Genomic DNA, 25,569 nt, shown 5'->3' with positions numbered 1-25,569 from the left:
AGAATCCTTCTGAGTGCCTCTGCTCAACTAGATAGGACACAGAGAAAAACTATAAATATAAATTACTTCTGTTACATATTTAGGTGAGAAGGGTAAAGCTGTTCATGGGATTTGCTTGATTAAATGTCTTGGTTGAGAAACTTCGATTTGATAAAACAAAATGTCACATGGGAATGTTTCCATTTGGATGAATTTGTGCTACAAAAGACTTTCAAGCTCAGGGTAGAACTTTTAATACAAGCTTTTCCCCTGAATTAATCTTGTACTCCAGAGGTTGTGTAAGCAGTTAAGATGTAAATCTATCCAACTTAAACCCCTTCCTCAAAAACAACAAAAAAATTACTTCGAAAAGGGTCTTGGAAAAGAGAAGTTTGCAGGAAGCTCTGATGGATAAAATTATTACAAATATAAGGAGGATTTGAACTGTGCACAGTCATGTGGTTTGAACCAGGAAAAAGAAGCGTTTCATGTAGTGCAAAAATAAATTATGAAACTCATTGTCACAAGATGTGGAAACAAAAATAATAAATGGATTCAAAATAGAATTGGATGAGTTCACAGAAGATAAGTCCACCTGAGCTATCAAAGAAAAACTTCTAGAGGAAGTCATTAGCTTCATATACCTTGTATTGCTAAGAGCAATCCAGCTTCAGAATAAATAAGGCAGGGCTTGTGTTTGCTTCAATAACAGATTGTTTTCTTCTTCTCTTCAGCTAGGAAGTGCCATGGAGAAGTGATGGTGGCTGTGCATTTGTTACATTGTTGGTGGCTACTGCCTGTAGCATGTAGTCTGACCAGTACCACCTCCTTCCCTGGTGTTTTCTCAGTGAGAGCATTCCTGTAATAGTAAGATTCATGCTTGATGTTTGAAAGCTGACAGTCTTTAAAACAGCAATGATTCTCACTGCATATCCTGGCAGTGTATGATTAATGGGACAAACATGTTCCTGTGGTGTTTCTCAGCTTGCAGGCAAGGATTTTAATTTCTCTGTATTAGTCCTTTGATGAGTGTTATGAGGATATGCCCTTACTGAAAGGGAATGGTAGTCTGCCTCTTGCAAGTTGCAATTTTAACCATTTAGGAGCTGAAGACAAAGGCATTCACCATGTCTCTTTTTTCCTATGTCCTTTGCAAAGGTTACGCTTCTACCCCCTTTAGTTGCTCTTTTTTTATTCTCCTCCATCATCACGTAATTGGTCTTGTAATTTCCCCTTCCTACCTTCCGAGTTGCAGGTCAGGGAAGGGAACATTCAGCCCCTGACCTCTTCTAGAAGTGTTCCTGAAAGGCTAGCAGATTCACTGAAATGTGTTACCCATTTTACAAGTTTGAGCTAAATTCCATGTTCTCTCCAAGCACGGTCAGTCAAGTTCGGCTGTTGTTAGAGCTTAGACCGTGATCTTATGCTTGGATGGTGAAAGTGTAAGTTATGCTTTATATTGATTGACGATTTTAGTTGGATAGTGGAGTATACAGGTAATTAGCTAACAGATTTTCATCATTGGATGAGTTTGAGGAAGCAACAAAGTGACACTATACACAATTTACTTGGTACGGAGTTTTGCGATTGTAGGTTTTAGACTGACAGAGATATTTATGATGAAGTTTGATTTGCGTAAGCACCCATGTGTTCAATGTTGATCCTGTCTGATCCTCAGTGACTGATTGTGCTGTGTCTAGGTTATCAGCCTCTCAGGCTTGAGATATGGGAAGGCTTGAGGCCATAAGCTTGTTTGGTCTTCTGAATGGATAAAGGGGCTGACCTTCTAAATTTTGGTTGTAAATCTAGGTCACAGGCTCTGCCAGGTTCCAGAATGGCCAGAAATCCTGGTGGCTCATTTCATTCTGTACAAGACGAGGATCAGCAACAGGTTTTAGACTCCGTGATCCTTATGTTCAAACCCACAGCTGGAATTCTCATCTTTCTGTAGTGATGAGACACTGTGGTGGCAACAATCATGTTACATCATAACTACTTTTTACTTATTAACACCCAGAATTTTTGGAAAACTCTTCTGTGCAGTGGGGACATCAACATGCAGTGAACTTGGAAGAGAAAATCTGCTGGTCAGATGCTTTCTACAGACAGAGCTTCAGTCAAGCCTATGAAATCTATTAAATGTAGACAGGCATGTGCAAGACTCAGTAAATAAAAAGTTCTGTAAAAGTTTTTCTTATGTTGTGGGGAGAAAGAAGTTTTCCAGGGCACATTTGCCCAGGTCATTGCTTGCTAAAAGGCATTTTTTGTTGCTCTTGATGTTTCATTCTCTAAATGCTTCTTGCCTTTGTTTAGAGAGAAATAGACCAATAAACACAGGGGTTTGGCTCTGGATTCAAAATGCTGTGGTTAAGTGACGTTAGGTCTGTTTATCATCTTTTCTCTGTGAGCAAACAGTTAAAATATCAATTTAGAGCATAAAGTGGTCAGAGTCCATGGCAGGGTAATTTACAGTGCTGCTTAATTCCTTTCCTGACATGTTTTAGAGAGATCGGAAGACACCTCACACAGGTTAAGCAGAATCTACTCTGACAGAAGGACGAACATAGCTATTTGCGAACCTTTTAACCCAGGATGAACTGGTTTATCAATCAGTAAGCAGAAGCCTGTTCATTCTCAAAATATTTCATTTTACCAGTGAAGGTTGAGACCCCAGCCTAGACAGGGGAGGGGTGTGGGGACATCATTTTGTTCAGAGAAGGATCTCTCCAAAGTGTTTGGAGAGGGAGGAAACTGGAAGGGAAATTTTCGCTACAGGGGACATGCTGACATACTGTTGAAATCTTTCCTGCTGGGTTCAGCCCTGTGACTGATCACCTGTAGCCATTTCACTGCCAGCTTTCAACAGATACAAGATGTTCAAATGCCCGTGTTTGCCTAGGTTAAAAAGTGAGTCTGTACAAGGCTCAACTTACTTGAAAACTAGAGAACTTCAGCTCTTATTCTAACTTTGATATGAGGTCCTTTCTGTACAAATAGATGAAGCAATTTCCTAGATCTGAGCTCCCTCAGACAGGTCCACTTGAGTATATCTGTATATTAGCTAATACTCTGTGTAAGACAGTGTCTAAAAATACTCACACCCTATGGCACTTGCTAGAGCTGTGCAAGCCAACAAGTTTGCTCACAATCAGAGATGAGGAGGAATATTTTCTGAGTTCATGTGGGTTCACCATTCCTGTCTGTTGCAACCAGATTCAAGACTGAATTTGACCTGAGTTAGATGCCAAGCCTGAGACATGCCTGGATTTTCAGAGGTTGTGTGAGCTGTAGTGAACTTCCCAGCCAGTCTCAGGGCTTGTAGTGACATGTACAGGCAGGATGCTTTCTCCCTGTTCTGGTACCTGCAGCAGAATAACTGCAGTGGTGCTAGCTCATGAGAGCATTACTAGAACTCTCTTCATACAATGGTGCCAGGAAAGAAAATGCCTGCAGCTCCACAGCAAACAAAATTCTGTGAGACTTACTCCCTGAACAGTTTTAGTAACCTAAGTTGTTATTTAGAAAACAAGGGTTGGTCAGTGGTAAACTTCTCTACAACTAAACAAACAGCAATGGGGAAAGAGGGATTTCAGACTCCATTACCCCTTCTTTCCTTGGCACGTGTACGGGGAGAGCTCCAGGTGAAAATGTTGATGGTAGTTTATATGTAATTTGGACAGCTTTCTGGATTTTATTGCTATTCTTGCAGTATCAAGTGTACTTCTGGAGTCTGCAGCCCCTGCAATCCAGTGATTATGTGTGAATCTTGGATTTCATTTTCAGAATGTGGTTAACAGAGAAAGCAGGATCCAAGTGTGACCTGGGAATTCAAAACACAAATCAAATATTTATATTTAGTGATTTTTATTCCAGTCTTATATTCTGTGGTCTAAGTCATGATTTTTAACATGATACTTTGAAAGGGATTGAGAATTGTTTCATATAAGGAGATAGGTGGTAACTGTGGAGTGTGTAGATATGGAGCGCAATGTTGTGTTCTTCTCGCAGGACACCTATAGCTGCAAAGTTAACCATGTGCAGGGAATAACACTGAAGCAGCTGTCGTTTTATGCTTTAATTGTGATGCTCATGTAAGCAAGCACGTGCTCCTTTTTTCTTTCACCAGAGAGCTGTGTTTGCTCTTTCTCCGGGGAAGAGTTTGCATTGTCTTCTCTCATGCAACTCACAGTATTATAAGCTATGCTGAAGTCTAACCATGCTTTGAGTCATGCTGTGTCCTTGGCCACTGAGAGGCTGTGAATTTCACAGGTTAATTAGGCTTTGCGTATAACAATATTCATGTTAAACAACATGACTTTCTATTTCATTGGATACCTTCTTGTTCTGGTGTTTTGAAAGGTGGAAAACAGAAATGGAGAAGTGAATGGAAGAATAAATGTCTGCATTTTCTGTCTCCTGGGCTCCCATCCCAAGCGTTGAGTCCCAGGCTCCATAATGTTATTTGCAGACGTGAGGCTAATTTTGAGGCATTGTTCCAGGGATTAGTGCCAAAAAAATCCTGATGGTGTCTCAGCCATTCAGAAGAGGATTGGTCGTGCTCACCCGTTAGCACTGTGGGCAGCCTCTCCCTAACCTGCAGCCTGCTGTGTTCACCACAGGCGAAGAGGGGATAATAAAAGGGTGAAGAACACCCAGGATCTCATTTGTAATTTTTATTTAAGGATCTCCATTGCTTTTCAGATATTCTTTAGTGGGCTTTAAATACTGTCCAGTGTATTGTCTGGGCTTTCGGTGTCTATTTTTGCAATTGTGCAATACCTTGCTACTCAAAATATACCTTGAATAGCTAAGGGGAATACCTTACTATCTTGCTACTCAATAACTAGAGCTTTTGATCCTAGTGCTGCCATGACCTGTATTGAGAGACAGTCTTTTGATCAGAACAGAGAATGTAGAGACATAGTTTGATCTCAAGTTTCATGAGTTGTGGAACAACACTGTCTCAGTGACTGGGATAATATCAGAGCCTGACATGTGTGTTCAAACTGAGCCACTGTGTAGGTAAGGAGGTGGCGGGCCACTAAGTTCAGATGAGCATGGTCTGTGCAGTGACCACAAAATGGTATTTTAATAACAGAAGCAGAAGAGCAGTTGCAGACAGGGATAAGTTGTTGGGTGGTTTTGGTTTGGGGTTTTTTTTCTGCAGAGGGAAATGAAGTTAGCCAAACTTGATAAAATTCCCCAGAAGTTTGGCGGAAGCTTGGTGCAAAGGTTTTGAGTGGTGACGGCTGCAGATCTGCAGTCACATGAGTGCATTTTGTAAATGGGATGGAGGGCTGACCTGTGTATAACTGCATGAGGCATTGTGTGATAAGTGTTTTTCTTAACTACAGGCTTCTTACCCTGAAACCAGAGGCTGAGGGGGTGAATATTTTACTGCAAGTAAGTCCTGGGGAATTGGTTCACATGTAAGGAGCTTGTAGTTCCCTCCTCTACCAGTTATGCAGCTGAGCTATTGAGCATCAGACAACTTCTCTGTAAAAAGCAGAGGGTGTAAGCACAAAAAAGGTGCACAGGTCAAAGACTAGCTTTTCCTAAGCTGTGTAAAACTTTCCAATGTATCCCAGAGCTGTGGAGGTACTCTCAGAGTATGCTAAGGCTAAGGTGGGGGTATGTCCCCTCCAAAATGAGGTTTCTGCTTCTGGTGCTTTGCAAGCAGAACAGAGGCCAGACCGGGGCACCAAGTTGCCTGCAGCACAACTAACATTGCCTGTATCAGGAAGGGATCCAGAGTGTGGCATGCAGACAGCAACTGTTGCTCAGCTTTCCAGCTATCTAGAATAGATCTGACAAGCAATTAGAGCATGAATATATTACAGAGCCGATGGGGGATGCCTTTGTTAAAACTTGTGACCCATACTTAGCTGCTGTTTACATTGGCGGCAGCTTCGAGGGTGGGCAAGACCCTACCTGCCTGTCTTTCTACTCTCTCCTTCCCCACGCGGAGGGAGCTGGGAAGCTCTGCACCTCATTGGATATTTCAAATGCTTTCTGCACAAGTCATAATTAATGTCGAGTTGCGGAGCTAAGACCAGATGTGCTGCTGAGATTATCTCCCAGGGCAGATCGGCTGCTCTCCACTCCGTAGCGCTGGGTGAATGGAAAGCTGCCAGTGCTGGGACTCAGAATGTGTCTGATGCCTGAAGTCAGGACTTTCTTTCTCTGCCGCTCCTGCTGTCTGACACTGCCTGGTTTCTGCTTAAAGCTCAGCGCCTGTCATGTAGCGGAGTGCTGCACAAGAACGAGAGGTATGAGATGATTTTCCGAGTTTAGATTTGTTATGTTTTTCTTTTCCTAGAGGAAAAGCAGATATTTGAGCTTAGCCTCAGACATAAGCTAGGAATCTAAAAAAGGAGCTGACTTTACAAAGGGGGAAAGAGTGGGAAGGACCCGGTTTATGGCCAAAAATACCTACTGGATGCCAGTCTAACATTTGAAGATAGTTCTGAGGAGATGCATTTCTGCTTGCTTTTACATAAAATATTTAAATGGTGGTACGTGAATGAAAGCAATCGGCTCCTAGTATATGGAGGCTGTTCTTTGTGGGGAATGGGGTCAGAAGACACCACATTCTACCACAGACCCGTTTGTGTGGCCTTGGGCAAGTTACTTTTTTTTGCTTGATTCCTAGTTATCTGTTGTTTCCTTTCCTTTCCCTCATTCTCACATGTTTTGTCTGGCTGGATCGTTTAGTCGCTGGGAACTATCTTTTCTTAGGCATGTACAGCTCCTAATGTGGAACTTCTTTTCCAGTTGCTGCTACAGTAATTCACAAAGTGTGTGCTTGGGTGGGCCAGGGGAGGGGAAACAGGAGTTATAGGTTTGTGTGTGTTTTGTGCTATGGAAGCATATGCATTTCTGAATGTCTGCCCATGATTTGTTCTCAGTGCTTTCATGTGTGAGAGGGACAGATAAATGGGAGCCTAAGTATGAATGTGGGAAGGTAAAAGCAGACGCTTACCTGTGCAGGTGAGCACGTACACAATATTTATATCCGTAAACTGCCTGTCTGTGAGGCACCACATGCATGCGCGGGTGTATGTACTGCTGTAGAGCAGCATCCAGGTCTGTGCTTGATTATCTTCCTGCACATCTTTTAACGTGAGCGTGTGTGTACTAAGCTCTATGTACAGCTGACACAGGAGTGTCTGGACTTTTCCTGCTTTAAGCACATACAAAGTCCTCAGTCCTCCTGTAAAGAAAAATCTACTCAGGAACTGACTTTATTATCTCTGTCTTCAGTTTATTTTGGTTGAAATCAGAGCTCTGATGAGGAAAAATGAAGCAGGGAGCATATATTTTCCTGCCCACTGCATGTCTGGACAGCATAGCTGAATGTATAGACTTTGTATGCCTGGAGCTGGTGGGTGAGCTATTCAGGCCAGGACAGAGAGCTTGTCTGTGTCTTAGTCAGTACATCATTCCTGGCTCGCTTTTTCCACAAAGAGCCACCTAAATCTTTAAAGAACAGAGACAGCTTGTTGGAGTAGAGGAAAGAAATTCTGTAGCTCTGCTAGCCCATTATTTTAGTATCTCTTGAGTCTTTCTGAGATTAAAGATGTGGTCCCAGGCATGCTGGGGTTTTTTCTGCTTTGAAACCAAATAAAAGAGCCTAGCTATAGATAAGGGTCTGACAAGGAAAGTTAACCCTTGGGTTGATAGTAGCTTTTGACTTTATTTCCAGCCTAACTCTGTCTGGGAGTGTGACTGGATGGCACTGGCTCTACTTCTTCTGAATGAAAAGAAAGACTTTAATGTCTTCCAGCAGGATCATCAAATGGAGTGAAATGCTGCCAAGTTCAGTCTGAGCTGCTGGCCCCAGTGATTAAAAACAGGCCTGTGCCTTGAGGAGCCGGCGGATGAGGCTGTGTGTGACTGGCTCCACATTTGCTTTTCCTTGCAAGGCAGGGCAATCCCTGTCCAGCCCAGCAATGCTGTCATATCCTGGTAGTTTCAGGGACATTTTACTACACGTTTTACAAGCTCTTCTGAGACCTAGCTGAAGCAAGATGAGCTTTACAGAGCTAGCAGAACACCACCTTCTCAGTCTGCCCTGTTTAACCCTGGGAGACTGAAGTAGGTGCATCTGCTATGTCTCTTGCTAGTGTAGCTGTAAGAGCCCTAGCAGTAATTTTACTGAGAGTAGACTTCATCAAGGCCCCCCCAGCAGATGTCTAGATGAAAGATTTCCACAAGCCCAGAACTGTCAACAGCTCCAGCTTGCCTTTGACAGTCCCTTTCCAGCCCTACTCCAAAGATATCTCTTAGCTTGCTTCTTCTCTGAACCCTAACACCAATTTCCTCTCCTAAGCTATGGACAAGATGTGCAGCCACTGCACAGATAAATGGTTTCTCCAAGGCCAGCTTTTCAGCCCCACTCTAACTGCAGCTGTCTACTTTCTAAACTGCAACCCTAATGCTCTTACTGCCAAAAGACCTGGGCAGGGAGCAATCTTTCTTCTGAGCAGTGGCTGGAGGGGGTCCTTCTCTATGGCTCAGCAAAAGAAAAAAAAAAAATAGGGCATAGAGCTGCAGTGTAATTGCAGCTGCAAAGGGAAAGGTGCGGTTACCAACAGACCTGGCTTGGGTGATATATTTAATCTGTGCAATGCTTGGTGACTTCTAGTGCTTCCATGGAAAATTAAGGTTCAGCATTGAGAGGGAGAGAAAACTTAGATCTGCAATTGGAGTTGGGCTGGAGTGGGACTCCCGCACCAAAGTGCGAGGCAACTAGGAGAGCTGGGCTGAGATATGTCTTTCACCCTGGCAATGGCTTCAGGGTCTTTTCTTCCCCTCAGCCAAAAATGACCTGTGAGGGCTGCGTGATGTCACCTGCACAGCCCTTCAGCACATGGGAAGTAACCCACACTTGTGCCAGCTCCTTTCAGTCATCATAGTTAGGTCAGCTTCATCCCCAGTCATCCCAGCCTTGGTTTTATGGCTGGTGTTTCTTGTTACCTATTTGAAATGGTGCGAAGGGAGGTGAGTAGTATTGCAGAAGAAGAATACTACAGCGCCTTTGTTTCCTCTGAAGATCGCTGTTTCCATCCAGGAGAAAAAGGTGTTACCAACTTCTGTGCTTGAGAAGGTGGAAAGACAGGGTCCCCAGCATCTGGTTCTGCAGCAGACACCCATAGTAATGTTAATACTGTGCTTGTGAAAGGTCCATCTGCTGCTCCTTCTGAATCTCAAAGCAGGTCACCCTTCTATCTTTATCTGTTATCTTAGCACCACATTCCTTAACCTCTGTGTCAGTGGTCTCTGGCTGCAGTCAACTTGTTACCCAGGAGTCATTGACAGTACCTACAGACAGGTACTGCTCATGTGATCCAAGTTGACCAGGAAGGCAAGGACTGATGTTGCTTGAAACATATTAGAGCATGTTGCTGCCCACAGACCAACCAAGGCCAGGGAAAAGTAGACAAAGTTTCACACTGCAAGTGGAGATTATGCATGCAGTTTTGTGTGTGCTTGCTTATGTGTGGGTCTGACACTGCCCTTGTCCTTGCTCTTAGTTAAGTCTAGAACAGCAGCGCATGAATTTCTGGAAAAAACATGATGTCTGTGCCCTGTACTTGGGGAATGCAAGAGCATTTACCTCTTTCCCAGAGCCTTCTCTAAACAGGCCCTTTAGGAAACGGCTGTGATTCAACATGTAGAGATCTGAGAAAACAGGACTTGTATCCTGTAATTGCCCTGGCATCTACCACAGCCTGACCTTTCTAAACCTCTGCGTCTTGCATGTAGGAGAGTGAATACTATGTATATATACTCAAGAATACTCAAAATATGTATTTTAAGGAAATAGATGGATTTGGTGGGAGGAAGTCTGGCTGGAGATTGATGATAGCGTATGGAGGTTTTTGTGTCTAAGGGTCTGACCCAAACTTGTTGCAACTCATACTGAAGAACTCTGGTTTGCATTGGCCTGTGTCCCAGGATCAAATGTTCAGGTCAGAAGAAGAAAGGGAAATGGTCACTAGCAGAACAACACGAGGGAAGTTGGACAGGTGTCCTGCAGGACACATGTTCCTGCTCAGCTTTTCACAGCTGAGGGGCCTGCAATTGGCTTGCACTTCTTGTTAGCTGGATCATTCTTGTGTGTATTTACTATGATATGCAATATTGAGAGTTCGTCCCCTATAAGCAGAGAGGCTGAGAGATGAACAGGCCGTGGACACTTCACTTTTTCAGCTATGATCTGGATTTGGAAGTTAGCTGAGAAACTTGGTGGAAAAAGTTGCTCTTTCATGGCTTTCCAGCCTCTGTAAGTGCCCTGGAAACAGTTTGACAATGCTGAGCCCCACACACCAAGCAGTTCTGCTGTGCCCTCTCATGACAGCAGGGATTATGTGATGAGATTACAAAGCAACCTGTGCAAAACCAGGAAGAGATTCCCTGTCCTAGAATGTGACTTCAGAGACACCCATCTCAGTGAAAATTCAAACAGATTAGAGAACTAGAAAGCCTTTATTCTGCAAGAAAGCCAATGTTCACAGTGATAAAGGTAAGTCACACCCATGCTCCAGGACATGCCCTCCTGACAGGATAAGGAGGGAATTTTCTTTGAAACTTTTCATGGCCCTTCAGCTCTGACACTGTAAAGCAGTTGTGTAGGCTACAGTGGTAAGGAAGGTTTCTGTCTTCTATTGTATAACAAACTGGCAGGGAAAGGAAAATTGGACTTCAGGATGCTTCTTGCGTATTTCATTCAGGGAGTTGAAACTGGTTGTAAAAGGTTTATTTCACTGAGGATTCAGCAGGGTTGGACTAAATATAGAAAGCAGCTATGGTTTGGCATGGTGTCTCCCATGAATGACAGTGAATGGAGGTTAGGAAGCCTCCTACCAGAAGTTATTATCCTCCCATGAATATAGCCCTAAAAACCAGAAAATATGATTGCTAGCAGGAACATAAGCAGTGCCTTAGGAAAACCAAGTCCCCTGGCCTTGTATAAGTGCATGCATGCATCCATTAAACACTGCTTTTGGCTATTGCTTGTGAATACAGTGTAACTCCAATATTGCATGCTGGTTTTTTTTCAGACCTGCAGGATTAACTGACTGCTGAGTGCATGATCTAAAGCTCCTTCATATCAGTGGAGGGCTTGCTGTTCCTTTGAGAAACCTTTGAATAGAATTTCCTGTCTGCTATAGGCCTGGTCTTATCTTATATTGTGTAGATTATGGAATTTTTTTACTGAATTCTTATTACCAAAATATGGTTAACTTGGATGCTATCCTCCCGAACTCCGCCACACATTGTAGGGTGCTAGAGTTAGGGTTTCAGAATACAATTCAGTGGCTGCTCTTTCAGATGGAGCACTCTCCTAGTGGCAGGGACTGAGCTAAGATCTCTGGGTCTTACAGCCTGAGCCCCTTCCATGTTGTCAAACATACCTGGTGCCAATAGTGGCATTCAGCAGCAGGTACCAGGAACTCCAATTTCCCTAAAGAGAAAGAGACAGTGCTTCATACTTGGTGATATATGTCTACAGTAGATCTGACTTTAATTACCTAGGCCAGTCTATTTTTAGAGTCTCCAGTGCTTCCAGTATTTTCAAGGTGCAAGAAGTACAGTGTACACATTTTAGTAGGAAGGGCAATGTATTTTGCATGCATTTTATTCTGTGTTTTAATTTTCATTCACCAATTTTAATTAAAGAAAAAGAAATAGACATGCAAAGCTTGCAGGATATGGTGGGGGATTTTCACAACAGCCAGTTTTACTGTTGACAACTGTATTCTGTCACATTAGCAATCCCCAGCTAGGAGGATTGCTCTTGTTGAGCTGGGCAGCTGCAAACTGTTAAGGGCAACTGTGTAACAGCGAAGAGGTGGGTGCCTTCAGAAAGGAATTGTGTCCCATAAAGTCAATGTAGCCTTTGTTTTGGCATTCTTGGGGCAGAAGATGCAATGGCAGTATAATTACTTAATCCAGATTCAGCACAGCTGCAGATAACCACAAATATAATCTTAACCCCACCTTCCTTGTGCGTAATGAGACACAAACTGGCTTAGGGCAGAGATTAGTTTGAAGCACTCTTAAGCAGGCAAAAAACTCAGCATGTAATTCTTGGTTTTAAAAATAATTTTTTTCTTCTGAGTCTGCTTGAAACTGGGCCTTCACAGAGGTTCACCTTCTCCTGGTGAGCTTCCCTCATTTTATGCCCTGAGTGGTAGCTCAAGAAGAGTTTAAGTTGACACCCAGATATTTCTCTTGCTCTCTGTTGGCAGGGATCTTTGGACAGCGATTGGAGGACACCGTACAGTATGAGAGAAAGTATGGGCAACGCTTGGCCCCACTGCTGGTGGAACAATGTGTGGATTTTATTCGGGAACGAGGTCTTACAGAGGAAGGGCTCTTTCGGCTCCCTGGCCAAGCCAACCTTGTCAAAGATCTGCAGGATTCTTTTGACTGTGGAGAGAAGCCCCTTTTTGACAGGTGAGTTGACATCACCAGATTCAGGCTGGTTTATCTGTGGCAGGTAAAATCTGGCAGGAATGGCCCTGCAGAGGCTATCCTCTTTCCACACCATTCTTGCCTTAATTTAAAGTGCCACTGGGGCTTTTTCCTGCATGGTGTTGGCTATGGAGGTCTTCATTCAGCTTAGTGCTTGAGCAGAGGGAAAAAATTATCCCATTAATCTAGATAGGGCTACTCCAGTGTTTCAGTTTCAGCAAATGTTGAATGAAATGCATTGCTAGATTTGGGTGTGCCATACTCAGCAGTTGGCGGGATGCCACCATAGAAATGGATGTGAAGGAGGTAAACTAAGCTTTTACTGCTTTCAGATGTTGTATTCTCCCTTGCCACAACCACAGCAGATCTACCCAGGGGCAGTATCTCAGCTCTGCTCCTTCCTTTGTCACCAGGCTTCAGAATAGTCGCCATCATCTCACACATCTTCTCTGGCTGTTATGCATGCAACATATAGAATTGGCCAGCATGTCATAACAAAACACTTTCTGACCCTAGAAGAATTCTTGGCCAAAATGATTTTTTTTTTTTTAATCTACAATTTCAGTAGCTGAGATGGAACAGTTGTCTCAAAACTGAATGTATCTTTTGATTTTCAACAAAACTTGAGTCAAATGTTTCTGAAATAAAAACGGCAATTTTGCATTTTTCTTCCTAGTATAAAAATGTTGATGTAATCACTCCTCGCCTGGTACACAGACATGCTAGCTGTCTTTTTATCCTACTAACCATGCCAATATCAGGGAGCAGCAAGGGTCAGCTGCTCTGCAAAGCAGGGTGAGCCAGGAGCCAAGTGTGGTAACAGACTGGCAGAGGCTGTGACACAGTCCAGTGATCACCAGGCAAGTCCATATTGACGAGGCAGGTTTGAGATCTGGCTAAGTAATCTGTCCATGAGCCAGTGTCCCGGTCCAGATCAACAGGGTCTGTGGCCAGGCACCGACATGGCTGTAAGGCAGTGGGAGTTGTAGTTCAGACAGGACAAACAGTAGAGGCTCAGCTGAGCATCAGCTCCCACGGGAAGTGTCAGCCCTGGCTCAGAGCACTCCATCCAAGGTCAGCAAGGGAAGAGGGGCAGCTCTTGAGCTGCACTATCTCTGCATTGACCCTGAGTACAGGCAGTCAAATCACCAGGAAGGTGCATGCTTTCAGGCCCCTTGCAGCCAAATCCTGTCTGTACTTTGCAACCAACATTTCCTTCCCCATCTCATATGTATGTGCTACCCAGGGTGAAGGCTGGCATAGTGCCAACCTAAACAGTGCTTTGAGAAATGGGCCTTGACTCTAACAGAGATCTTGAACTCCAGGCATATTTGCACCCAAGGCCATTGTGTAAATTTGACCCAATCACTATCACAGGTCAAAAGTGGGATCAGATTTGTGATCTTGACTTGGACACCTGGCTCCATTTCTTGCTGGAACTCACTAGTACCACTTTCCCAGGTGATGCAGGGAGCATCTGATATATTGCCAGCACATTAACCTAGGGAATCACTTCCCCTGGAGCTGCAGCCAGTGTAAACATTGCCAATAGCATCCCTGCTTACTGCTGCAGGAAGAGCTAGCACTCTCCTGCAAGGGCACCAGTGTTTGGTCTCATCCTGGGAAGAATATCCTTAGAGTTTATTTGGAACATTCTTCTAATTCTTCCCTCCCCTCAGCTTCCCAGACCACCCATCCTCCTTTCTTTGATTCTTAACCACAGTCAGTATTTGCTCTCTAAATGGAAGTGTCAAATATTTAGAGATATTTTCATGAAAAAGTAAAGTTTGAAATTGTCAAATTCTCTCACTTCATCTTTTCTTAAACAAAATCTCTGTATTTTTAACTGAATGTCTGAATGTTCTAGTTCAGAATTACGATTACCTTAATTCATGTGAAAGTGAACAAAGTTATTTTGGAAAACACTCGTAATCTGGAACAGGAGAATCTACGGAAAGAATTAATGACAGTTTCACTTTCATGTTTTACCTTAATCTAAACAGAGCCTCCCCCCAGCATTCTTAAAGGATAAAGCACCTTTATTTCCATAGACATTTGCACTGGCTAAATAGATCAGTGCTAAGTCTCACCTTTAACAGAGGCAGTAAAGATCTCCACGAAGGAATGCCTGCCTTTAGGGTAGTTGATTTGAAATGTGATAACTGAAGGTTCTGTACAGAATTAAAGGAGGCAAGCAGAGGGGTATCTGAGTAGTGTGGCAGCTGAGAGTCCCCCAGAAATCACCTTTTTCTCTTTCCACCACGTCCACTGTGACTTGTAGGCCCAACACTAGTCTTTGATGTGTGTAGTCACAGAGAGAGATAAGGGAAAGCCAGTTCCACCCTGGCTAAGTGAAATGCTTTTCCTCCTAACAAGCATAATTTTCTCTATGCGTAACTAAAACTATCCATGTATGGCCTGGGATGCCTAGGCAGTGGCAAATATTTTCTGCAAGTCTGAAATCTATATACTTGTTTCCAAGTCGGGTACACTGAAAAGAATATTCTTTTTTTTCCCAGTTGCAGTGAGTGCTCTTAGCTGCCTTCTGTATCTATGGTGATCTTAAAAATGTTAAAGCCTGCCTGCCCCATGGTGGATCAGGTCTTTGGGATGACTGATAATTAAAATATTTATTTTTAAAATGCTTTTCCAATTTGGGTTTTAAATGCATATGTATGTTCTTATGAAAGACAGGTGTTGCTGTTTTGGAAGCACGTACAGCAGCCTGCTCCTATTGCAGTTCCATACCACTGAAAATTTGGCTGGATTTCACATGGCCTTGTGGATGAAACACTAACCACAGCCAGTGGACCTGAAACTTTTGTCTGGGCTTTGCTTCTGAGTGCTAGTCATCCACCATACACCATCCATGGCTGAAACTCCATACTAAAAAAAAAGAAAGAAAAAAAAAAGAATAAGGGTACTGTCCTCATTTGCAAAGCATTTATAATCTCCTGTAAAAAACCACTATGTGGAACTATGGTATTCTCAACTATGATGGAGCTGTTTAATAGGAACAGCATTATCAGGGTTAGTAGCAAGTGGCAGCTGCTGGCAGCTTCCTATTGTAATTTTTCCTGTTTTGTTTTAAATGTGTGTTCCAAAACTGCTTAAAAACATACCAAGTAGAAGAGATTCAGCTCTTAGAGGTGAGGATGTGAAGTTCTGTTGCCCAATGGTTACTGGTATGTTTTTCTCAGAGTTCTTAAAAGACCGTCAGGGCAATGGTGGGTAGTGAGGAGCTGGTGACAGAATCTATTTGAACTTCCAATGATCGAAACCTTTGAGGAGATCATCTGCAAAAATTAACCAAGTTATACCAGAGGAGACTTGGAATGAGGGAGAGGTATCGCCATACATCAAAAGCAGAAATTGAAAGGAAAGAACAACAGGTGCATCTTCATCATGGCACCTGACACCTCAACCCCAACTTAAAGCAGAGAGAGAAGAGGAAAAAGAAGTTCCTGGAGTGGGAAAGAAAAGACAAGTTGATATCCCAGCATAACACATGGGCTAAGAAATGCCAGATAACCCAGCCTGGGGAAGGAGATGTGACCACAGCCATGCCACCATGCCAAATCACAATAGAGGGCCTGGAGGAAATATAGCTTCCTGCATTTTTTCTGAATGACTGACCAGGACACCTAGGAGCCTAGCCCATCAGACAAACATGGGTGCTGTCTGGGGAGCATATCAGGCAGGAGGGATCAGTGAGAGGATCAGAGGTTATGTGTGATTGCATAAGGATCCAGAGCTCTGTTGTCCAGTGCTCTGTGATCACTGTGCACTTTGCTGGACTGCATTGCTCACATTCCTGATCCACATTGACTGAGGAACCACAGCACCATTCTACCTTAAGCAGTATCCCTTCCACTGCCCATATTGCCTGAGATGCATTTGTATCTTGACAAAATGGGAGATTTCAACTGTTCCTAGGTAGACACCCTCCTGCCTAGTACAAACATGTGGCAGAACAGCTTCCTTACATATGCCTACTTTGTCCCTGTCCCTAAGAGGGACCTTGATGCACCCCAAACGAAAGGCGTCGACCTTTGGGGTAGTGTGGGTTTCTAAATTTCCTTCCCTCTTCTCTATTGCAGCAACACAGATGTTCACACTGTGGCGTCCCTCCTGAAGCTTTACCTTCGAGAGCTGCCAGAGCCTGTCATCCCCTTTGCCAAATATGAAGACTTTCTTTCTTGCGGACAGCTACTCTCAAAAGATGAGGGAGAGGTCAGTGATCCTTCTAATCTGCATTCTTCTACCTCAAATGTTGTTCCTAAGACTCAATTTAGTACAGCTTTCTTCTTATCACTCTTCAGTCCTGATTCAAATCAATGAAGTTCCTGGGAATGTTCCCCTGAATTTTCCTGAAATCATGAATTGGACATTAATATCACAGACTCCTGCTTGAAACAGGAATTTTTTGAAGTCTTTAGCCTGGTGCTTCTTTCTTCTGAACAAAGCTGTTCTGTATCATAATGAGCAAGAGATGTAAGGCAGGATATCTGGGTTCCTTTCCCAGCCTTGCTGTTAACTCATTAGCAAGCTGTATGAAGTCATTCCCTTTTCCTGTGTTTTCAGTTTCATGTATCGGAACAGCATGTTCTGCTTCCCAAGTTTTTGGTGGATGAGGCATTGATCAGTGTGATGGTCTTTGTATTTCTTAGAGGAAAGGCACTGCAGAAGGGCAGGCTATTATATTATCCCAAAACAGGGAAAATAATGCTAAGAATACTTTGCCAGAACCTTCTTACGATGTTCCTCTCTTTGGTTTCCAGGCAAGGGAAGGGGCTGACAAAAACCTCCAAGTCTGTGGCAATCATGGAAATTTTGATTCACTGCTTGGGAGGAGCAGGATAATTTACAATATGATTGATTGATCTGTTTCATCCATATTGTTCCTCTTGTGGTGATGCCTGAGCTCCTTGCTGACTGCAAAGGCACGTTGGATCTGGTCTAATGTGGGTGGAACTGTGCCACCTTCTAAAACAGAGATTTAAAGAAGCTGTAAAGGTTGTTACTAGTGTCAGCTAAAGAAGCAAAGGCCTGAGGGCTTGTAAGTCGTAGTCCAGAGTTCTGTCCCTTTTCTCTGTGTGGCCTCAAGAGCATGCTCATATCTTTGTCTCTGGTGGGGACTGTAAAAGAGCTTGGGGTTCACCTTTAGTTCAAGTGGCAGAAGACTCTGCGGCAGAAGTCCTTTATGATGCCCATAGGAAGATGCTTGCTTGCTTGCATGCATCAAACGTAGCATATCTGGTAATGTCGATTTTTTATGGATAAAAAGCAAGTTTTCCACTATCTGTACTCACATGATGTATCCTCTAGCCAACTCTAAGAAAGCAAATTTCTGTACATGACACAGTGTATTACTGCACATGGATATGCATTTGCATCCTAGACACAGCCACATCAATGTGCCGGTGCACTAGTGTTGTCTTTTAATAGTATAGGTACGTGCCTACTAGCTCTAAAACTTGCTCATTTTCTGCCTTATTCTCAGTCAACTCCGGCATCTCTGCAGGGTACTATGCTGCAAACAGCACAATGGTGGATTTCACAAGAAATGGCAGCAATTCTAAGGCAGTGGAGCTGGTTTCATTTTGGTCATGATATGTGCAGACTGGGAAGTTTTAGATCCATTAAGCACTATTGCACAAGAGTTAGAGATGCTGCCAAGTTGGGTAAACATAATTGTGTATCACTGCTCAGCTTATTAACTATGTAGTTTGCCTGATTTTGCCTGCACAGGCTGCAGCAGTTTGGGAAGCAACATCTGTGTTGGTTTTGTGGGAGCAAGGCCAGACTCAAATGACTTGTAGTGCAGTATTCTCTTTGGATTAGAAAGGTGATGAAGAGCACTAGATAGTCAAAATGAAGGCTTACAAAATAGGCTACTGCTGATAGCACAAATTTGTCTTGTTAAGATGCTGTTGTAAACATAAGCTTCATTTATTATTTTTTTTTGTCAGAAAAGTCTGGAACCTCAACAAGGGCTGTTTACTTTTTCAGAAAGGAAGGTGGAGTGCATACACCAGGGGTGGAGAGGCTGTACGTGCACAGTAGCACGCGGAGCAGAATGTAGCACAAAGTCATACTCAGCCTGTAGGGCCTGATTCACCTCCCACATAGAAAATAGCCCTACTCAAAAATGTGGTTGCATTGAAACCATAATTTTTTAGCACAAAATGATAAGCAGGGAATTTCAAAATCAAACGTTTCACTTTGAAAAAGTATTTGGAAACAAAATAAAATATTATTGTAATTTGAAGTACTATTTTGTTTTTGTTTTTCACTTGGAAGTTTTGAATGAGACTTGGACTCAAAATACAATTTTCTTTAGTTTTGTATACCTCCCCCCCCCCCCCCCAAAACAGAATTACTTAAGGCAAAATAGCCATTCAGATAAAATTGTTGGCATCTTATGCTGCTTCATTGTGGCCATAGACAGGAATTATTATGTTAGCGTGGCCTAATCTCCATCTGCAGCAAAAAATACTTCAGCACTGCCCTAGGCTTTCCATTTTCATTCAGACTGCTGTTCATCTTCATTCTGCACCCAAGTAATCGCTGGTGTGGGAATGCAAACAGATACATAACAGAGGCCTTTGGGTTGTGCTGAGGCTTCCAGGTATCTCAGCAGGACTGCAGTGTTAAAAAAGATCTGAGTCTGATCCCAACTAGTTAGGAGAAGGGATTGAAAATGAAAAACAATTTTACAGTAAGAATGAATGACAGATCTTCATATCTCTAAAAATTCATTTGAGTCTGAGCTGACCTGACATGGTCGTATTTTAGCCTCCACCGCTGCCTGTACTCTAGAGATACACACAGTAGTTCAGTGGGCTAAGCATATGGGCTTTGAATTTTTAAAGAGGGTCTGAATTTGGGTGAGCATCTGAAGTGTTGCTGGTTTTCCAGCTCAGCTAGAAGCTCCTAATTGGTGCTGATCTGTTACACACATTGCAAAATCCTTGGGTTTGGGATTATTCCTTGGAAAGCACGCTTCTGTGGTAAATTAGACATGCAGCATTTTCAAGGAGGTAAGAGTTATTACTGCAAAATACCATGACGAATGACAGTGCAGAGCCTCTGTTGCTTGCTAGGCTGCAGCCATAAGCATGAACAGTGCTATTTGTTAATAACACAGCCGTTTTCTAGCTTGCATTTTCCTTTACACTTCTGCTGTGGTGTTAACTAGGCTTAGCCTTCTGCCACCTGTTGGTGAGGCGGTTGGTGGTACAGATCTGTGGCAGACCTGACAGATGCTGCTGCAGCAGTAGAGAGCTTTTTTTAACCTGGCAAGTGTTTGCACCGTGACAAATAGGAAGATACTCTCTGTGTAATACCACGTTTGTGATTCCTCATGACAAAGTAAGGATGATAAATTTTTAGAACCTTTTTTGTTTCAGGTAGCACCTTGAACCTTTACGTTATGTTTCCAGCTGGTCACAACTGCCTGCAGTTTCTGTTCCAAAGCCCCTTCTTCCATCCAGTGGAGCCATAGTATTTTAACTCAGAGCACTTGAAATACAGTGCAAAAATATAATCCCGATTTCTGTATTTGAAATAAATCGGGTTACAGAGCATAATTCAAGAGGGAATTAGGTCTGTTAGCTCACCTATTTCTAGTTCAAACTCCTCACTTGAAAGCTGGATGACCTAAACAACTGACCTTAACCTTCACATCAGCAGCAGATGACCTTAATTCAAAAGTTTTTAGAAGTTTAAAAAGAGGATTGAGATTTTTAAGGGACTGGTCTTTCTTAGTGTCTTCATTGTTGTCACTGTTAAATCAGCATAATGTTTAAGCTAAGGCATTAAAAAGGACTTAGTGCTTCTAAGAATTCTTCTTAAGTGCCTGGGTTTTACTAGAGGGCTTTTTTTTACGTTGGGACATATAGAATAAAAAAGTGTCTATACATTAGGACATTAAGGATGGAGGCAGGAATACAGACTGCTTTCTGGATCTTTCTGACTTGTGTGGACCAGAGAAATCAGGAAGATCTTGCAAAAGGGTGGCCAACAGAATTCCCTGCCTAACAGCACTTAAAAAATCAAGGAAAGTTTGAAATGAATGTTCAGCTGCACTTCTTTGGCTTGGAACCAGCTGCTTCTGGAATTTCTCCACCATTAGTTAGCAGCTATCACTCTTCCCAAACATGCTTGGGTATCTGTTTTCCCACAAAAGGCTTAATTGTCTTTAAAAATAAGCAAATCTCCAGGGCAACTGCAGCATTGACAAGAGCAAGCAAATGATGCTTGGGACTGTGGAGGGACAATAGCCTTCTGAGTCAGAAGTTTTAATTAGGTGATTTAAGTAGCTTCAGGGTTTAAGTCATTCCTCCAGCAGATGTCTCATCTTACCTTTTAATGTAAAGGCAGAAATTTTATGAGGAAGTATGTCACAGGTCAGAATGACTGCAAATGTAAGCAAGTAGTTTAAAAGGAGGTAGTTGAATTGGAATGTCATTTTGCTTTTAAGAAAAAACTCTTTCTGCTCAGTTGAGCATTACTGCACTGTATTTATCCTACACTCAATGCCTCAATGTTTCAAATAGTCCAGGTGCTGAAAAGGCACTTTGCTGGTACATTTATACCAATGCCAGTGGGCAGACTTTGAAGGCTAGCAGCCCCTGCTAATTGAAGGCTTCTACGTCAACCATTAAAGCTGACAGGAGAATCCTTCCACTCAATTTGAGAACTGAATAAAGTTCTGGACATTGGGGTTTTGGTAAGGCACAACACACTGGATGACACCTTTTATAAAGCAAAGCCTCCTTACATTATCATTTGTTGTTCAGAGTTTTGACTCTGGAAAGAGGACTTCATAGTACTGAAGAAAAAAGTCATGTCTGCTTTGCATCACTTATATTAATAGCTCTCCTTGTTTTTTCTGTTCCTCAGGGTACCCAGGAACTGGTTAAACAGGTGAAGAATTTGCCCCAAGCCAACTACAACCTCCTCAAATACATATGCAAGTAAGTGAAATTAATTAACACTTGGAAAAGTCACCAAGTTTTGTGAGGCTCAGTCTTATATGCAAATAATATACTCTGAAAGTATGAATATTTAAACATCACTTACATGTAAGTTACTGCTCCTATAAAACATGTGGAGGTGAAGGAGCAGCCTGCCTGAAGGTCTGTCCAAGAGCATCAGCCAAGCAAATTGCTGTCACCGACAGCCTTGGCAGCAGGCATGAATGATACTAATGTATTATTTCAGAAGCACTTAAAAGAACCAGTAAAGAAAGGCATTTTTTACAAGTACTGCACACTTGGAAGATTTATGACACAGGATGGGTAGCAGATGCAGTCAGAATAGCCAGTCTGTCCTCAGCTCAGGTTTAGAAGTGGATTGGGAATGGCTTCCTCTTGGAGCATCAGGGACTCTGCAGCCTTCCCTCTCCTCATCTCTCTGCTGACTCTCCCAGTTTTTGCAAAGTGGGCTGGAACGTGTTTTGGGAGCTGGAAGGGACTGTTACCTTAGATACAATGTAGTGAACTTTATGTTGTATTCTAGTCTCCGTGGTAGTCAGTCCCTTTATGGCCAGTGGGATTTGCACTTCTAGAGCAGGCAGTAGACACAAACACCGATATGAAGTCCATGAATTATTCAAGAGATGTCAAACCCTTCCCAAGTGCACACAGATAGCATTTCCTAAGTGTATTTTTGAATGCTTTAGAACATTTATTTTGCTTCACTATGTGCTTCTATAGCCATTTGTTTTAATGTCTGAGCACCTCAGAACATGAATGAGGCAGTGGAATATACGCATGTTTCTAAGTGAAGAACTGGGGAAAGGAAAAGCAAGTAGAATTTGCTTCTGACTTGGTGAAGAGAACTGAGGATTCTTGGGTCTCAGCACACTGCCTGCCACAGGACAAAGCCACAGAAAAAAAGGGGAATGCCTAGAAAAGTCATGCTGCAAGTAGCAGCATTCAAAAGTTTCCCAAGTAGTGCAGAATGACAAGGAAATCTTTTTCCTGCTGCCAAAACCCATCCAATCATCCAAAAATTAACAACAGTTTAGGAAACAATGTACACTTAACTTTTGAGGCCACCTAGTCCTATTTTCTGCTGTTGTAGGTCTGCATGTCATGTAGTCCTTTTTACAACTTGGCTAATTAGATACAAGCTATTTAGGTGTTTGTTACAGCCTTTCTCTTAGTACAACTCCTGCTGGGAGTTTGTTCCAAATTACAGAACATGAACTGTTAGAAACTTTCTGCTGATTTCCAGCTCATACATATAGATAGCCAGTCTGTCTGGACTTTTTCATGTGCTACCTTTGGCTTGCACAGTCTTTTCTTGTGTTGGTGTTTGCCCAGCTGATGCATTCACAAGAAGCATTTGGGTTACCTCTTTACCTGTATTTTGCTAATTCAAGCCACAAAGCTCTTTCCATAGGCTGCTAGTTCTAGGACAAGAAGATGAGTGAAATGTCTTTTTACCTCTTTTATATCTGTAAGTGAAAACTGGCAGAAGTCAATCTGTGTAATTGGAGAATTCCTATAAAAATGTGAAAGTCTGTTCTATCGTACCGATTTGAAGGCTGGATCCCTGGTAGACTGGTACTTTTGGCAGAAACCATCCGGTCCACTCTTGTTCATACACTAGGAGGGACCTGGGGTTATTACTTAGTATCTAAGCTGCGTTAGTCCCTAGAAGCATTTCAGGTATCAGAATTGTATAAAGATAGGACAAAACGGTTCCTGCCTCAGAATGACTACAGTCTGAGAATTGAGTGACTTACTCCTCTCCTTTGATTTTCCTGGGGGGGCTTTTCAAGGTTCCTTGATGAAGTTCAGGCTCACTCCAGCATTAACAAGATGAGTGTCCAGAACCTGGCTACAGTATTTGGACCAAATATATTACGGCCCAAAATGGAAGATCCAGTGACTATGATGGAAGGTAGGTACCACTTTTGTGAGGTAACACACCACCTGTGTTTTGGGGCTGTAAGAGTATTCTGAAAGGCATACATTCATTGGTAGCCGTATCACTTGACTGCACAGTCAGCAACAAGTCAAGCAATCCCTTTCATCAGTGCCTGTGAGGGGATGTACCGGCTGGCCTCTGTTATCCCACTCACCACTGGCCTGGGTGTCTCTCCTCTCCACTACATGGAGACCCCTGTGCCCTGTTGCAGGTTGTTATGTGAAACTCTTTTTGAACCCACTGCTGCAATGAAAGCTCAAATATTCTTCAGAAGTATCATGTTTATTACCAAACTGCTAACCATTTATACCGGTGCATTTCGGTGGTTAGACAGCTACCTGTAAAGGACATCCAGGTCACAATGAAGCAGGTACTCTAGTTTTTTGCTGTGTCACAGTGGCTAGACTACATGTCTTAGAAGTGCTGTCTTCTAAGCAGGCTGCATATGGGTCAGAACTTCACAGAACTAAAAGAGTAAGTTGAAAATCACTGTTACTTTTGGATGTAAAAATCTGAAGCTTGAAAATTTTTACCTCCGTGTGGGTCAGGGAATGCCCAGGAGATGATCTCTGGCTGGCTGACACTAGGGTTGGGATACAGCCCCTCTCCCAGTTGTGGCACTGGAGCACTACTCTGGTGCAAGTTTTAGCAGGGTCTTTGCATTCAATTTTGTGTGATCCTGGCAAGCCTGCAAAAAGAATCGGTGGATCCATCCAGCATTAGGTATAGATGGAGATACTGTGCCCAGGATGTCTGAACCTGTCACTGCTCCCTGACTGTAGAGGACAGCTGATGTGGTGTTCTGTGTGATGAAAATCCTTCACAGAACAAGAGCGTTATCACGCCTTAGGAGCAGCAGTGCCTTTAGCTCTGCACAGGTGACCTCTGAAAGGCACTGCAGATGTGTGCCCCACAGGTGGCAGCTCAATGTAAGGTAACAGGCCAACTTCAGAGTATGGCCTGACGTACTATAGTTGTTCAAGGTCTTGAAGCCTGCCGCAGGGTATGGGCATTATTATAAGGGTAGCTTGAGACCTTACCCTCAAAAGCAGGGAAGGCACAAAATTGTGGGGAGGAGAAAAAGGGAGTGCAGGAGCAGATGCTGGGTTATTCAGGATTGCAAAGGTGGGCATAGCGGAAACCTCCATCTGTTGAGTGATGCTGTGACTTCCCCTAGTGGCCAGCTGGCCGGCGTGGGTAAGGCTCTTACAACCTTGGCCAACCACGTGCTTTTTGGTCAGTTGGTACAGATGACTCGGGCATTTCATCAGACAGTTCAGCTGATGGCAGCGGTGCTTGTACTGTGTGTAGGTGGCACAGGTGCCACATGCTGTGGTCTCATGGTCTCTCCTAACCATCATATAAAAATACTACGGTGACCTGACCTGGAATTCTGTATTACCACAGACCTGAACTGTAGAAAAATGGGGAACCCAGTGACAGGGTTTTTAGACTTAATCATTATACTCATAAGCAACAGCAATTGCAGTGTTTTTTTTTTATTGTTAGTTGAGGACAGAAGATTGATTAAGTAGACATAATGGAGAAGTAGAAAGACTCAGTACATTTTTTTTAGCTTCAGGGTAAGATAGGCCTGCTAAATCAACTGATACAGAAAAATACTGCTGCCAGTTCTTAACAAAACCCACTTTAATTACATCTCTTTTCAAATTTAACCCATGCATTTCAAATAGAAACATCTGAAGTTTGACAGCTAAATTATTACGAATGGCCTTATCTCCAGAGAGGTTTATTTCTGTCCCTGCTTCCGCAAACATAAGACAGAAGTTATAGGTAAGCTCAGTACCTCTCACTGTCAGGCCAAAATCTCATTATTAAATTCAGGGTCCTATTTTGAATATCTTCAAAATAGGAGCCTGAATTATTGAATAATAAGACCAAGATGTGTATCTTGGTCTTATTATCTCAGATAATACTTAAAAGATAGAATTACATATTCACTCTTTTTAAAATTTTCCTCTTTTGCAGAAAGTGCTCTGTATTAGGTTTGGTAAGTGGTGTTCTCGATTAGTTCATAATGGTCTACCCCACAACTGGAAAACAATGGCAACTCATTTCTGTGGATTTAAATAATTTTAAGTAGTTTCTGTACTTGCTGCACACTTTGTGCAGGTGCATGTATGATACAGATGTCATACTTTC

General features: G+C 42.8%; 1 protein-coding gene across 2 annotated transcripts in view; it reads left to right on the top strand.

Moving 5' to 3' along the window:
• Positions 1-25,569, top strand: part of ARHGAP22 (Rho GTPase activating protein 22) — a 151,281-nt gene that overhangs the window by 113,084 nt on the left and 12,628 nt on the right. For both annotated transcript variants that reach the window (XM_037400714.1, XM_037400715.1), the window contains 4 exons: positions 12,237-12,444; positions 16,563-16,695; positions 21,370-21,443; positions 23,258-23,379. In XM_037400714.1, coding sequence (XP_037256611.1) covers positions 12,237-12,444; positions 16,563-16,695; positions 21,370-21,443; positions 23,258-23,379 — 537 coding nt within the window. The remainder of the gene's footprint in view (positions 1-12,236; positions 12,445-16,562; positions 16,696-21,369; positions 21,444-23,257; positions 23,380-25,569) is intronic.

Source organism: Falco rusticolus, chromosome 9 (assembly GCF_015220075.1).
Source record: "Falco rusticolus isolate bFalRus1 chromosome 9, bFalRus1.pri, whole genome shotgun sequence".
Lineage (NCBI taxonomy): Eukaryota > Metazoa > Chordata > Aves > Falconiformes > Falconidae > Falco > Falco rusticolus.
The sequence above is the reverse complement of the archived record's forward strand: the minus strand, read 5'-3'. Positions and strand labels throughout refer to the sequence as shown.